Source organism: Cervus canadensis, chromosome X (assembly GCF_019320065.1).
Source record: "Cervus canadensis isolate Bull #8, Minnesota chromosome X, ASM1932006v1, whole genome shotgun sequence".
NCBI classification, from domain to species: Eukaryota; Metazoa; Chordata; class Mammalia; order Artiodactyla; family Cervidae; genus Cervus; species Cervus canadensis.
The window spans coordinates 95492810-95509177 of NC_057419.1; the positions used below are offsets into that span (position 1 = coordinate 95492810).

The following is a 16368-nucleotide window of genomic DNA, read 5'->3' on the forward strand; positions in this document are numbered from 1 at the left end:
CCATGAGTCTGTGTAAAATTCCACACATTTAGAGGAAAATTATTAGTTTTTAATTACACTACTGCACAACCCAGAAACATTTGAGTCCAATTAATATACCCTTCCTTCGCTAGAATTCCTATGGAACAATGGGTAGAACCCCTAACACCTTCTAATCAGTGCATTATTACATACTTTAAGGAAATGAATAATCCTTGAATGAGTCTTAATTCTGAAGTATGAGATGAGTATAGTTCAAATAATGACATCAATCAGCACATTTAAAAATTTTTATTTTTAGAGATTGAACAATGATTCATTGCAATTTTTCTGAATAAACAATTAGCAGTCTCAAAGATTGTTTCAATAAATTTTAACATTAGAGCACAGATTGCATACAAATTGATTTTAAATATGCACAATTTTGAAAATAACTGAAGAGTACTTAAAAGATCCAATGACATCAATCAATACATTTAAAAATTTTTTAGAGATTGAACAATGATTCATTGTAGATTTCCTGATGAAACAATTAGCAGTCTCAAAGGTTGTTTCTATAAAATTTAAAATTAGAGCACAGATTGAATACAAATCGATTTAAATAGGCAGTTTTGAAAAGAAATGAAGAGTACTTAAAAGATCCCATTGAATTCATGTGGCATTATTCCTAGTTTAATCTATAGTGTCTCAATTAAGTAAGTCCTGGCAGAAAACACTTATTGATTAATTATCTAGAAACTGGTAGCACTAAAATATTAAAATTTATGCATTCAAATGGTTTGTGTGTGCGCTTGTGTGTATGCATGAATGATTTGTGCTTTGCCTAATCTACTATCTTAACGATTATCCTTTCTGTTTCCTGAGGTTCTTAACCTTACTTCAAAAGACCTAATCACACTGAACTTTTCTTGTCAGTTCTTTGCATATATCACATTTCTAGTTTTCAATGATTTCTTCTATTTTGGACAAGGGCTTTGGTGTAAAAGTTAAAGTACACTAAAATTAACTGTACTCTGTCCCAATGCTATTCACAAGCTGCCAGAACTTTCCTGCTTCAACTTAGAGGACTTGGGAATTTGGCTTTCCAGGAATCCCTGTCAATGTTTCTGTGATGGGCCAGGGCTTCTAGGTGCTGCTGCTACAAGGTGAGGTGTAGTTACAATTTTTTCTTTACTATGCACTGACTATGAAATGCAATTGCTTCTTCATTTTCTTATTTCAGCTGGCAAAGGATGTAAAAATTCCAGATGGATTAAACATCTAAATTGGAAATATTCATTACCTACAAATGACTATTTTCAGTCCTTCCTAAGTTGGCTATCCAACATCTAATCTTCCTTCTTAGTATGTGCCTAGCTTCCTTTCCTCATTAACACCTTATCATTTAATGCTCAATTACACAATTGCAATCTCTCTTGCTTATTTACTTTGGGACACCTCTGTAGATGCAGTTCACTACTGTGTATATTTGCTAGAATGACAGCCACAGAACACAATGGGAGTTGACTTCCTAAAATAGTTTACTGTCTTACTGTGTTAAAAATATGATTTAAGATAAAACTTATTTTTGAACCTTAACTGAGTAAATATTATGAAGAAAAAAATGAATTTTTAAAAGACTTGATTCTACACACTACTTAAATGAGAGAATTTTCTGAAATTCAAACATAGCAAGCTCCATTTGCTCAGCAATGAGGTACTTGCACAAAGTTCCCCATGGCCTTTTTGGTGTACAAATTAAAAAGGAAGACTAATTCTAAGGAAATAATTTGACATAAAAGTTTGTTTTCTCTTTAAACTACTGCATTTAAAAAGTTATTTGAGTTGTAAACACTCAAGGATAAGCCAGTTTTAAGATCACATTATTGTGTCACAGTAACAAATGCGAATCACATTTATCTTTAATTCATGGATTCAGGTTCTCCTAAATTCTCATTATTGAGCTACTACATTCTTGATAAAAGTTATTAGGAAAATCCAAATCATCATTCCTGGCACCTAGGTGCCAAGAAATAGTGTGCTATTATGAAATCACTCATAGTCAGCTGCTTTTGTATTTTGGTTAACCAGGTAGTTTGAAAATTATTATCCCACTAGCACTGTCTTCAGATTTTAGAAGCAGAACTAGAGGAATTATAGTGAGGTATACTTTGTGGTAGTTCTGTTGCTTCTTTATTGCCCCAGAACTAACCATGGTATTGAGGATGGATATGCAGAAATGATGCTTTTCACCAGGTAGCAATTACCATAGGTGACCAAATGCCACCTATCTATGGCGTCTATAATATATAGGGGTGATGGACTAGCATGATTTTTTTCACTGCTATAAATTTGCAGACCTAGGTATTTGATGAAAGTTGTATTTTTTTTCCAAATCTTTCCTTTTAATCTATTACATTAAGTCCCTACATGTGGACTTGCCACTTTTAGATTAATTTCTGATTTTACAGAAAAAGAACCATGAAAAACACAAGTATTAGGGTCAAAACTTTTTGTTGTTTTATTTTGTTATTTTTGCTTAATAACTGGAGGGAAGTTTTTCTATAGTTTAATCTGGGATCAGGAAAATACTTAAAGCTGTCTGATATAGACATTGTTGGCCAGATAAGAATTTTGATAAATCAACCAACCTGTCTTTGGGATAGAACTTGACGCCTACTTTAAAGTATTAAAAAAATACAACTTATTCTACAGTACATATGTATAGGAGTTCAGTCCTGTAATCAGGCTTGCAAGTGTATTATTTGGTGGTTCTTAAAAATAGCTATTGCACATCTTTGGGGTTTCTGAGGAAAATCAACCATTTTAGGCTTTCTTCCTTTCTCCTTATCAGGAGAAAACCCCCTTAACATGGGATGAAAAGAACACAACTGGTCTCTAACTGTGGGCTTAACTGTCATGGAGCAATGAGGAAAAAGGGTGGCCTTCCCCCCTTTATCACTGTATTTTCTCCAGGTATGCAGGTTGTTCAGCCTTAGGTCTGGTTTATACCTAGTCCTTATTATTTTCATTTCATAATCTAACCTTTGGTTCTTTCTAGGACTTGGCAAATCTGTATATGGTTTGTTGCTATTTTGATTTTTTTCTGGGGAAAAAAAAAACCCTCATTCAGGGGCAACTCTTTTGAAAGCTGTTTGGAATCTAACTCATTACAGGTTTCTTAACTCCATGTTGTAAAATCCGAATACAGGTACTGTCCAAACTGTCCAAAGAGTAATATTTGAATTCACAGTAACAAAAGTTACAAAGTTTGTGCAAAAGATATTGTACACCATTGGAGTACATAGAGCTTGCTATAGTTAATTTTATATATAAAGCTGCATTTCTCATTAAAACTATTCTGTGCTACATTAAAAGTAAAGTATCTGATTTAATTTTTCGCTACCAGTAAAAGTGAATGCTCATTTAATCTCAGAAATTTAAAAATGCAAATTGCATATTTGTGATGCTTATAATCAGTATAATAAATCATTGGAAACTTTTAAACACCATAACTGCTTTGGAGCTCTTCAAGTGTTCCAAGGGTCATGAAGTAAACCCGGCTGTGATGATTGCGCAGGATAGAGGTAAAGAACAGCTTTAAAAAGAGAGAAAGAGACAACATCAGTAAATATTTAATAAACTGCAACCTGATATTTTATAGTACAACTATAATTTCAATTTATCTGTTATCAATCAATTTCAGAAAGAGATGTCTTTAAAGTATACAAATTCAAATGAGTATGGAGCCAAAATTATAATTTAAAAAGTACTTTTTACCATATTCTATATGACTGTACTTCATATAGTTTAAATAAAATTAAGTTTTTGTAGGTGACATTTATCTGCTAAAGTTCTTGATTGGTTTCATTAACAATTTTCCTTTTCTATTTTTTAAAAATCTACTTTTGCTCAAGTTAGCTTTCCTTTTAATATATGGAAAATATCACATTATTTAGATGCAGTTCACACTGTCGCTGGTGCTTAAGTGGCCACTGAAATTTTCTACTTGGTATAATTTTCTATTTCAATGTAATAGACTGACATCAATACATTGATATTATCAGCTAAACCTTAGAGAGGTTTATGAGACTTAAAGAGGAACATGCGCAAATATGGTCTGTGCCATAAAGAAAATCAGGACAGTACAAGAATATAAATAGCAAACAGAAGTATCCTTGTTAGGACCAAGGTTTTCAACATCCACAATGGATATACTTAGGAAGGTGTGTGACATAATGATGAAAACAACACTAGCTACCCTTGACTTAACACCTTTTATGTGCCAGGCTGTTGACCTGTGAGATGCTTATTATGTATACATTACTGATAATTTTCAGAATTGTTCCAAGTTATTAATATTCCCATTTTTTAGATGAAAAAACTAAGGTTCAGAAAAACTAGTCAAACTTCCAGGTTCTCACATGTAGTTAGAGCTGGCACTACATCCTAGATGTACCTGATATCAATCATTGGTTCTTGCCATTATCTCTCTTTATATTATAAACCAGTACCTTTTATTGATGCCCAGTGCTTTATCCTGTTGGTTCTGATAATTCAAATCCTCTTAAATTTCTTCTAAATGTGAATGCTTCCTAGTCTTATTCAAATTATTTTTTCATGCTATTATTTCTCACAACATGTAGGGACTGTTCTGATATCATACAATTCATTTTTTCCATATAAACTATCTGAATTGGTTAAAATTGATCACATTACAGAAATAATTGCCAAATATTGATTTCCTTTTTCTTTTCTGTAAAGTGGACATGATTTACGAAGATTAAGTATGATGGCCTCTAAAGTATTTAGCACAAACTCTACTATATGATTAGGTGTTCAACATACATAATTAACTTTTTCCTTCTTCTGTTATTGGATTATGTTGAAAACTATAAAAGGCAGATCTACTCAAGCATTATCTTTCAAAATGTCATATTAATATGAACATGAAAAGAACTACACATCACAGGCAATAATGGAATTTGTAACAAATAGAGGCTAAGTTTTGCTTTGAACACAATTAGAATTTTTACATTTTTGAAAATGATTTCTCTTGAAACCAAATTTCATCATTTACCAAATCAATGTTTCTAATGCAAATTGCAAATTTATTTTTATTATATTAGGATGTCAATTTGGGAAATATAACATAAATATATTTATAGCTAGAAAGAAAACAATATAAATTTCCTCAGTTAATTTTCATTGCTTGCTTTACTTTTGCCCTAACTGGGGTATGTAAACTATACCTTGTCACCTCGGGTACACAGAAATCTCAGCTTCTTAATTGATCTGCGCTTCAGTTCACTTTCCAGAACCCTTGACTGCAAAGAGCGGACTTCCATGGCCTTTTGGCCCCACCCTGTGGTTCTCTGAGAACACTCAAAAGCTACAATAAAAAATTTAAAAATGAGAAAAACACAAAATATTTCTGCCAGTGACGGAAAATTATAACTACAGCTAATGTTTGATTATTAAGAGGGACATTATTACAGTTTGGATTAATACATTCTTATTTTCCTCCTTCTAAGTCAGTAGTTTGGCCATTATGCTGCTCAACAGAATGTTCAAGCTAGCTATGTACTCTCATCATTGTGATCAACTATTCACCATAGTGAATAACTAGATCTAAGTTAATTTTTGTATTTACATTCTCCAACACCACAGAAAAAGCTAAAGGTTAATATTAACCTCTTTGTAGAAAATCAAATCTAGCCACAGTCATTCTTTATTTTATAATCTAGTTGGGGTACAACATCCTGTATGGGTTTGTACTTGTGCTTAAGTGACATACATGGAAACCTAACTCTTCAAAATTAAAACTGTTAAAAAATGACTTGCTAAAATAATGACTTTAGCAACTCTAATGTAATTCAATTAAGTACCATGTTATAAACAGAACTAAAACTAATTTGACACTGTTAAGCCTTTTCTTGCTCAGGAAATTTTTATTAAGATTAAAACTTTTGGGCCCTGCTTTATATTATTCAGTGACAATAAAAATTATGACAACTGCTTTAAAACAGAAAACCTAGTTATGTAAAGAGCCATATAGTCAGCTGACACTGTAAGGTATTTTCTGACATGGTGAGCAGTATTTTTTTCAACAACTGCATACAGCAAAATTTATAAACTTCATGCACAGTCTACTTGCTGAGTCCAAGTACACAGTTCATATGGCATTAAATAATTTCTACCTTGATTCTAAAGCACATTAATTTGCCACTTAACCTAGCTACTGAGCTAGCTTATATATGAGATAGAATCCAGTGATTTAGTTGGGAATGCTTAATGATACTTGCTATGATTGCTGCATTTCTACATATTTGTTTGAAAATCTAAAGCAATGATCTTATTAGTGAAAACATTCATTATACCTAAAGGAAATGTAAAATTTAGATTGGGGAAATCTGGATCTGGGTTAGTTTTAAATTAAAAAAGAAGTTGCATTTAGACAAAAAAGAGAGCAATTGATTTCCTTAATATTAGAGTTATAAAGCAATCTTTACATGCTCTCAAATTACCCTTAATACACAGACCAAAATATCTTCTCATAGTACTCTAATTTATTTTACATATAGAGAGATGCTTTTCAATTTTAGTTACTTAAAATAGCTCTGTTTTAGGTTGGAAGTTGTCTTGCCTAAGGACAAGAACTGTAGCAGATGACTTAAGATCTTTTTGATTCCTATCATTGTTTAGTGGCATAAATATAGGGGTTACATTTCCCATTTGAGCTAAATTTCCTTATTCTAATTTCTGATTAACAAATTGATCACAACCACTGCAAAGGTTAGAACAAGGCATTATTTTCTGTTTCTTTTGCCCCAGATCTGTCAATATATTGACAGCATTCACAAAATAGTTTTAAACCCTCTGTTGAGTTCTTACCTTTTGAAGGAATTGGAGGTCTTCAGGACACTCCTTAACACTATGTATGCAAAAACAAAGGATTCTGCAGATGCAATGCAATGTGCCATCATCCATAGTGAAAAAATGTCCATTAAAAAAGCTCTTTCACAGAAATATAGACCAATGGAACAGAATAGAAAGCCCAGAGATAAATCCACGAACCTATGGACACCTTATCTTTGACAAAGGAGGCAAGGATATACAATGGAAAAAAGACAACCTCTTTAACAAGTGGTGCTGGGAAAACTGGTCAACCACTTGCAAAAGAATGAAACTAGAACACTTTCTAACCCCATACACAAAAATAAACTCAAAATGGATTAAAGATCTAAATGTAAGACCAGAAACTATAAAACTCCTAGAGGAGAACATAGGCAAAACACTCTCCGACATAAATCACAGCAAGATCCTCTATGACCCACCTCCCAGAATATTGGAAATAAAAGCAAAACTAAAAAAATGGGATCTAATGAAACTTAAAAGCTTTTGCACTACAAAGGAAACTATAAGTAAGGTGAAAAGACAGCCGTCAGATTGGGAGAAAATAATAGCAAATGAAGAAACAGACAAAGGATTAATCTCAAAAATATACAAGCAACTCCTGCAGCTCAATTCCAGAAAAATAAATGACCCAATCAAAAAATGGGCCAGAGAACTAAACAGACATTTCTCCAAAGAAGACATACAGATGGCTAACAAAACATGAAAAGGTGCTCAACACACTCATTATTAGGAAATGCAAATCAAAACCACAATGAGGTACCATTCACACCAGTCAGGATGGCTGCTATCCAAAAGTCTACAAGCAATAAATGCTGGAGAGGCTGTGGAGAAAAGGGAACCCTCTTACACTGTTGGTGGGAATGCAAACTAGTACAGCCACTATGGAAACAGTGTGGAGATTTCTTAAAAAACTGGAAATAGAACTGCCATATGACCCAGCAATCCCACTTCTGGGCATACACACTGAAGAAACCAGATCTGAAAGAGACACGTGCACCCCAATGTTCATCGCAGCACTGTTTATAATAGCCAGGACATGGAAGCAACCTAGATGCCCATCAGCAGATGAATGGATAAGGAAGCTGTGGTACATATACACCATGGAATATTACTCAGCCATCAAAAAGAATTCATTTGAATCCAGTTCTAATGAGATGGATGAAACTGGAGCCCATTATACAGAGTGAAGTAAGCCAGAAAGATAAAGAACATTACAGCATACTAACACATATATATGGAATTTAGAAAGATGGTAACGATAACCCTATATGCAAAACAGAAAAAGAGACACAGAAATACAGAACAGACTTTTGAACTCTGTGGGAGAAGGTGAGGGTGGGATGTTTCAAAAGAACAGCATGTATACTATCTATGGTGAAACAGATCACCAGCCCAGGTGGGATGCATGAGACAAGTGCTTGGGCCTGGTACACTGGGAAGACCCAGAGGAATCGGGTGGAGAGGGAGATGGGAGGGGGGATCGGGATGGGGAATAAGTGTAAATCTATGGCTGATTCATATCAATGTATGACAAAACCCACTGAAATGTTGTGAAGTAATTAGCCTCCAACTAATAAAAAAAAAAAAAAAAAAAAAAAGCTCTTTCAAATTGGTCCTTAAAGTCACATGTGGATCACATTTAGCCGTTTTATAGAGATTTCAGAAGCTTCTAACTTTTTATTGATAAACTACTTTTCTCTCTGTCTCTCTTATCTTTATGTCTTCCTCCTTTCCTTCCTTCCTCCATCTCTCTCTCCCCCTCTCCTTCTCCCTTTTCCTTTATTTGCTTCATTAAACTTATCCTCCTTTCAGGGACATTTCAACCAAATCATTCTACTCTAGTATTTTTGCTGTTTATATGCATTATTCTGTTTCCTATTTAGAATTATCTCTGTAGTCATCAAGCCTCAGAGACATGTACGAGAGATTCAAGTTATTCAGATTTCCCAGATTGGTAGTCCTGTGTTGGTCAGGAAAAAAAAAAAAAAATCCTGGTCTAATGAAGATGAAAATGTAGTTTTCTTTGTGTTGCCATCTGGGTAGTATCTAAGAGCATTTCAGTCAGTCATATTTATCTCTTTTGTAAATGAAGGATGATGAACTCTTAGTGACAACCAATGAGTCACATATGCAGTTTTGTATTTGATTCTTCACAGGAATATTACTGGCTAAACAGAACACTATTGACTGTACAAAATGGAAATATTTTGCTCCTCTCTTATACTAGTTGGCACTCTCCTAAGATAAAGGTAAACCCCCCAAATCAGTGTTATGGAATGAAGCATTTTCAACATCTGTGTAAAATCTGCAAGCAAAAGGAGTTAAAATAAAATGATAGATTATTATGGAAAAGAATCACTTTCCTATTTTAATTACATGATTATTGAAAATGAACTACTAAGACAGCCCAAATCAGTCTCTTTGTGGTAGCCTTGTGAAACCATTAAGCATAAGAAAAACATATACATTATCTTACAAGGGAATAAGTATGCAGGACTCCAAATTAACCCTAGATGCCTTGAGAAAAAGTGACACTTCAGGAAATAGAAGCTTTTCTGGGATCATCTGAAAGGAGACAAATTTTTCACATACCTATGGAGGATGGTATGTCTTTCCACACGTCAAGGATCTTCTTGAAGAGTTGTTCATTTGCTTCCACGGAAAGGGCTTCAGCATTGAAGGTGAGCATCATGCCAATTCCCAAGGAATCAGGTAAAATGATGATATTCTGTGGTATAATGATTTCCAGGGGCTGGAATTATGTTTCATAAGGATTTATATGCCCAACATTTTATCACTACTACTTTAATAGAAGCAGCTTGGCTGAACAATAAAGACCAAAGAGGGGTTTAAAGTACAGAGAGGAGAGAAATTTCTGTTTTAGTACTAAACAGCATGCTATCCAACACTTGAGAAGAGCTTTCCCTATGTCATAAGGCTGTTACTTTTTAATATTCTCCTATATTTTTAGAAGAAAAATCTTGTCTGTAAAAAGCAGAATATATTTCTAACAGAGAAATCTGTTGAAGTTTCACTAAGTATTATGTATAATGATAGAAGAAACATCACTTATTTGATTTCAGATTCATTTTAGCACATTAATGAATACTAAATTTAGTAAGGAATGAACCAAGTAACAAATACAAAATCACTGGTTATCAACCAATTCATTCAAATCAGAAATAGAAAATTAAAATAGCTTGAGCTTAAATATTTACAAGGAACAGCTTTATAATATTTTTCACTGCTTGAAATGTAACAGTCATCCTCCCTTCAAAAAAAGTATAGAATTTATTATCCAATTTACATAATCTTAAAATATCTTGAATTCAGAGAGGTATTAGGTGATGAAATATTAAGAAATATCTAATTTCCAAATTTCATGATGCATAAAAAATGTGACAAAACTTGCCCAAACTATAGATATTGTCACATTAATCATATTTCCCTTAAAAATGAACAATCAATTCCTCTTATCATGTCTCCAATTTAGCAATTTAAGGGAAAAAAATGTCAGAAACTATACTTGCCAAACCCAGTGCACTCAGGCCAAGTGCTTGTGGCCATGCCTCAGTCTCAGCAACAACAATTCTTAAAACTAAAATGGGGATCCAGAGGCGAAAGGCAATTTTAATGCGTTCCCTGGGCACTCGCATGAGCAACTGAATCAGAAAAGAGGTGAAGGAAGAGAGAAAAAGAAATTGCAAGAAAAAAGGTTGTCTCAAAAATTTTGTTTAGAATAGAGCTGAGCTGCTGTAAATCCAGAAAGCCTCAGAGGTAATTCTCTTGCTTCTCAGATGATTCCTGAAGTAATCAGATATTCTTTTAGCACACATATTCTTTTAGCACACAAACTGCCTTGTAGCTTTATAGCTTTTGTAATCTAGCACTTTTGGAAAAATTATTTTTAGTACATCCTGTTTCAGAAGACACTCTCTCCTCCCTTATATTAGAGTCCTTTCTCTTTTAATGGGTCAAGACACCAGGGCATTTAGCTAAAAATTCTATTTTTGAATTCACTTAAGGTACCCTAATTAGGCCAGAAAATGATTTAAAAAAAAAAACTCCTCTTCTCTCATTATTTCTATAATAATTAACAGATTGCTTGAAAAGAAAGTAATTCTTCTTGCTTAGTAGTCAAGTTGAACACAGAATTCAATCTTACTGAATGACTTTTCAAATAAGTATAAACTTGGATCAATATTGCGGTTTTCAATAATGCATGATGTGATGTAAAAAAATAAGATGCAGGAAGTGATGGAAGACATTCCAAGTGAAGAGTACTATAATACTTATACTAAAACTAACCTGAACTCATATTTAAGTGGCTTTGGCTGGGGATTGGTTCCGTGTTTTTGACATTATAAACAGTGATTTCTATATAATCATAGGTGACAACAGAATGATCATCTAATTAGATTGTTAAATCCGACCAAAACTTGAAAAAACAGTCTCCATTAATGATCTGACAATTGTTCTGTGTAATCTATCAGAGATATATGAGATAACTCTGAGAGCTGTGCAAAATATCACATTACTACAGTGACTCAGAAGTACAAAACATTTTCTCCTGGACTTTTGTATAACACTAAACTGTTAAAACTTTAGTGTTTGACAAAATGGGGAATTTAAAAAGATTTGTTGAATCATCTCTTCCTTTTTAATATAATCTTCAACAGGAAAAATGTCATTTCTGCTATTAAATGTATATTGTGTGTGTGAACGTGGAGGTATTATGTTATGTTTGAGCTCTTTATATAAATGATGTGTATAGAATTTTTTACAACTATCCATATTTTAGATGCTGTGCCGTATTTTCATGTTTATAATTATTTAAGAGTTGAGAGTTGATATGCATTAGCTTTTAAAATGTTGAATCCTTTGATCAGAAATTCTAAGTATAAAGTATACTATAAGAGAATACTTTATGATAACTTGCTATATATCATAGTTAAAGTACTACAACCTGGATAAAAAAGGGCATATACATAATAATGCATAATGAGATGCAGAGAACTAAAAGCAAGGGTTGTAAACTCATATGCCTAAGAGGGCCAGTTATTATAAATACATAAACATGGATGGATAGAGAATGCATAGCATATGTTCCATCTAAAAGTGGGCAGGCACCAATTGGTTCCAGTTGATTATGGCCAGATAGTAATGTTGGATCATTGGTTTTTCAATAGAAATCCAGACTTTAAGTGTAAACTAGGGATATATTCATTTAAAAACAAATACAAAACATCACTGTGCCAGACAAAGTCTATCCGCAGACCAGACTTAGCACTCTGGACTAAGAAACCATCAGTGATTTTTGTTTATCCATTACTACCTTCTGGCACTCAGTACTTACCTTTTAGGTCTCAGTCCTAATATAGATATTGGTGCTCGTATTTTTAAACCTTTTAAGAGTTTCACAGTTGGAAATACTCAAATTGTGTTATACAATAATTTCTAAGGATCTTACGTTACTTGGCAGGGTCACATCAGACATAACCTCAGATTCTGCATCAATGATGTGATATCCATCTGCTGAGCTGAAGAAAATCTTTAGTCTTTTTTCAGAACCAATAGCCAGGTCAACTGTCACTGGCTTATGACCAAGTGTTGGAAACACCTGTAGGTATAAAACCAAATATGGCCAAAAGGCCAAAAATGACACTCTGTCTAAGGTGAAAATTCTCCCGCCCATTTGCTTAACAGGTGTATAGAACCCAGAACTATTTTTTAAATTACATAATATATTTAAAGACCTATGTATTACAACTTTTCTTAGATCTGTTAACTCAACAAGAACAATTATATTCAGTTTCTAAATATTGAGTTTTCCTTCAAAGGCCAAATCTCCAAAAACCATAAGAGTCTTATATGGCCTTGTATTCTGTGTGCTGTCTTTAAATTCCTTGCCTTGAGCTTCAGCAAATGAAGGAGCTCATCTGGTCTCTTAAACCGGTTTGCAGGATCAGCTGCCTGTATTTTTGCCAGTATTCGTATATAGGCTTCATAGGACATGTAGTCTCCTTCGGAGTCTGCTGATTGATCAATGCACACTTGGTAGGGAATGAGAAAGGCCAGACATGTTAACCTACCATAGATTGGGTGACTCTAGGCTCTTATGGTTCCTAGTCCAAGGAAACAAAAAGCCAAGTTCAGGTTACAGTAGAGGACTGGGCATCACAGGTTTCACCATACTGAACTCATGTGGTGGGATTCAAGAACTGGAGTGAGGACTTAGACAAGGAACTGTATATCAGGCCAGACAGACTGTTGGTACTTACCTTCTTTGCTTCCCAGTTCCATACCAGGCAGCTCTGACCAATCAGCAGACACCCAGGAACAAACTCATATCCAAATACTGACAACTGACCCAATGCCCAATTTAGGGAGATCAGATCAGGGATGTGATTTGTGTCAGGACAGACCCAGACTATCTATATAGTAGTCTATGCTATTTATAAAAGAACATATTTATCATACAAATGGCTCGGCTGGTAAAAAATCCGCCCACAATGTGGGAGACCTGGGTTCGATCCCTGGGTTGGGAAGATCCCCTGGAGAAGGGAAAGGCTACCCACTCCACTTGTCTGGCCTAGAGAACTCCATGGACTATATAGTCCATGGGGTAGCAAAGAGTCGGGCACGACTGAGCAACTTTCACTTTCAGACATTTGAGGAGCAGTCATAAACATTAACCCATCTATATTGTACACATGTGATGTTTTAGCCTATAAAATATAATATGTAAACAGATCCTAACCTAAGATATGATTGTATTTCATGAATAACTTGCTGGGGTCTATCATGATGTGTCCTTATCAGTGCTTTGAAAAACTCCACGAACGAACCAGTTCAAAATCTCCTAGGATGTTTGTTAAAAATATAGATTCCCCAGGCCCCACTCCAAACCTACTAATTTGGCCTGGAGTTGTGTCTGAGATCTAAACTTTTAACAAATGCTTCAGATGACTCTAAGGAGCTACTGGACTCTATGTAATACCACCAGTTCATTAATCAGTCTTTATTATTACATAATAAATACAGAATAATTGTACTTATGTTGAGTTCTGAAGCACTGTAAAAAGATAATAAAGATAAAAGTAGTCTCCAGTTTAGGAAATGTGATTAAAAATCATCAGCAACTTAATTGTTTGTGACACTAAATGGTTACCTTATGAGGCTGATCCATAGAAGTTCAGTTAAACCAAAATAAGGGTGGAAACAGTACTTGTAATCCAAATAAGCCTAACCAGCATTCCTTGTAATAGTTCTAGAGAGAAATGTGTTTAGAGATCCAGCTTGGAAGGAATATAGAGCCACCCTCTCCTCCCCACTCCCACCTATTATAGTCCTGGTCATGAGAGCAAAGGCTTTCTTTTCCTTCATTCCTCTACCAGGGGGTTCCCCACTCTACCACTGTCACATCTTTCCTTACCTTCCCTCTGCTCTCCACCCCCCACTAAGAGAGAACAGGGACTTTCTCAGCTTCAAGTCATTAGGGTGGCACCCAAAGCTTGTGTTTGTGGCTTTAGAAGAGGAGGTCTTCATGTTAACTACAGGAATTGGGAGTGAGGAGCTGGTAGGGAGTTCCTGTAAGGGGAGGTGAGGTCAGGGATTTCCCTCACAGGTCCTGTAAGGTTCCTGTGAGGTCAGGGATTTCCCTCACATTCTCCCTTGGTTTGGTGCCTGTGAATTGTCTAGAAAAGGGTTAAATAATAATTATTGGCATGGTATATTCAAATTACATTAACTGTAGAAGAATAGCATCTATATTTCTCCTACTATATTCCAAATACTGTTCTGTTTGCAATTTCTCAAAAGAAAACCCAAAGAAAATGGAGAGCACTCACTTTAATGGCAGTGCTTTCATCAAAGGACTTTGGTGCCCATGCATACAGGTGAATCGATGATTTCAAAGCAATTGCAATATATGTTGTTTCTTCATGTTGGACTACAGTGATAAAATACAAAGAAGTAACAATGCCACAGGGTTAACAAGAATGCTCAAGTATTTATATTTGTTGTTAAAAATGTCATAACAATGACAATTAAGAAGGCAATAGCATCCAGAGTGATTTATGGATTCAATGCAATCTCTAAAATTCCAATGGCCCCCTATGCATAAACAGAAATGCTGATTAAAATTCACATGGAATTGGAAGAGGCCAAAATGCTCTTGAAAATAAAAAACAAAGTTGGAGGACTCACAGTTCCCAGTTTCTAAACTTATTATAAGCTATAGTAATCAAAACAGCATAGTACTGACATAAGGATAGGCATATAGATCAATGGAGTAGAACTGAATGTCTATAAATAAAGTACATTCATGGTCATGGTGCCAAGAATATTCAATAGAGAAACAAAAATTTCTTCATCAAATGGTACTGAGACAACTGAATATCTACATATAAAAAAATTTTAAAAAATGAACTGGATGTCTTACCTTAATCCATATATATGATAATTAACTTGAAATGGATCAAAGACCTAAATGTAAGGGCTAAAACTATGAAGCTCTTAAAAGTAAATATAGAAATAAATCTTCATGGTAATAGATTATCATATTTGACACCAAAAGCATAAACAACAAAAGAAAGAAACAGCTAAACTGGGTTTCATTAAAATTCACTCTTCTATGTATCAAAGGACACTATCAAGAGAGTGAAAAGACAAAGTATGGAACAGGAATAAATATTTCCAAATCATATATCTGTAAGGGTCTAGTATCCAGAATATATAAAAAATACAACTCAATAACAAAAAGATAAATAACCCAAGGGAGATATACAAATGGCCAATAAACACTTGAATGCTCAACAACTTTACTCATGAGGGAAATGCAAATCAAAACTATAATATGATGTCACTTCATACCCACTTGGATGGTTAGAACCAGAAGAAAGACATTTTAAACAGTGAACTTATAATGGATAAACAAAAGATGAAATATTTATACAATGCAATGCTATTTAGCAATAAAAAGGAATACTGATACATGTTGTACTCGTTATAGCATGGATGAACCTTGAAAACATTATGGTATGTGAAAGAAGCTTGTCACAAAAGATCATATAATGTGTAATTCCATTTAAGTAAATCGTGGAGAAAAGACAAATCTATAGCAGAGAAAGTAGATCAGTAGCTTCTTCAGATTATGAAGGGAATAAGGTAAGAGAAATTAAATGTGCAGTGATTGCTAATGGCCATGATGTTTCTTGTTAGAATGATGAAAATCAGGTCATGGTGATGGTTACACAACTCTATAAACATACTGCAACTCACTTAACTGTACACTTTAATTGGGTGTATTTTGTGGTATATAAATTATTTCAATAGAGCTTTTTATTAAAGAAAGCGAAAGTTTATAAAAAGTATATGTTTGCCCTTGGCCAGACCTTCTGGCTCTTATGAAATATGTTGTTATACTTCTAGATTTATGTTTGTGCTAAATCCCTCTTCTTTGGCAGAGATACTGCTGCTGTCTTCTCTAGC

At 34.2% G+C, this 16368-nt stretch overlaps 1 protein-coding gene across 2 annotated transcripts in view; it reads right to left on the reverse strand.

Moving 5' to 3' along the window:
* Window positions 1-256: 256 nt before the first annotated feature.
* NRK (Nik related kinase) overlaps window positions 257-16368 on the reverse strand; it is a 124488-nt gene continuing 108376 nt past the window's right edge. Inside the window, exons 24-29 of one of the 2 annotated variants that reach the window (XM_043458387.1) lie at window positions 14727-14827; window positions 12787-12930; window positions 12347-12496; window positions 9469-9604; window positions 5211-5350; window positions 257-3556 (exon numbers count right to left, since the gene is read on the reverse strand). In XM_043458387.1, coding sequence (XP_043314322.1) covers window positions 3461-3556; window positions 5211-5350; window positions 9469-9604; window positions 12347-12496; window positions 12787-12930; window positions 14727-14827 — 767 coding nt within the window. In that variant the 3' untranslated portion in view covers window positions 257-3460. The remainder of the gene's footprint in view (window positions 3557-5210; window positions 5351-9468; window positions 9605-12346; window positions 12497-12786; window positions 12931-14726; window positions 14828-16368) is intronic. The other variant, XM_043458388.1, reaches the window with a different exon arrangement.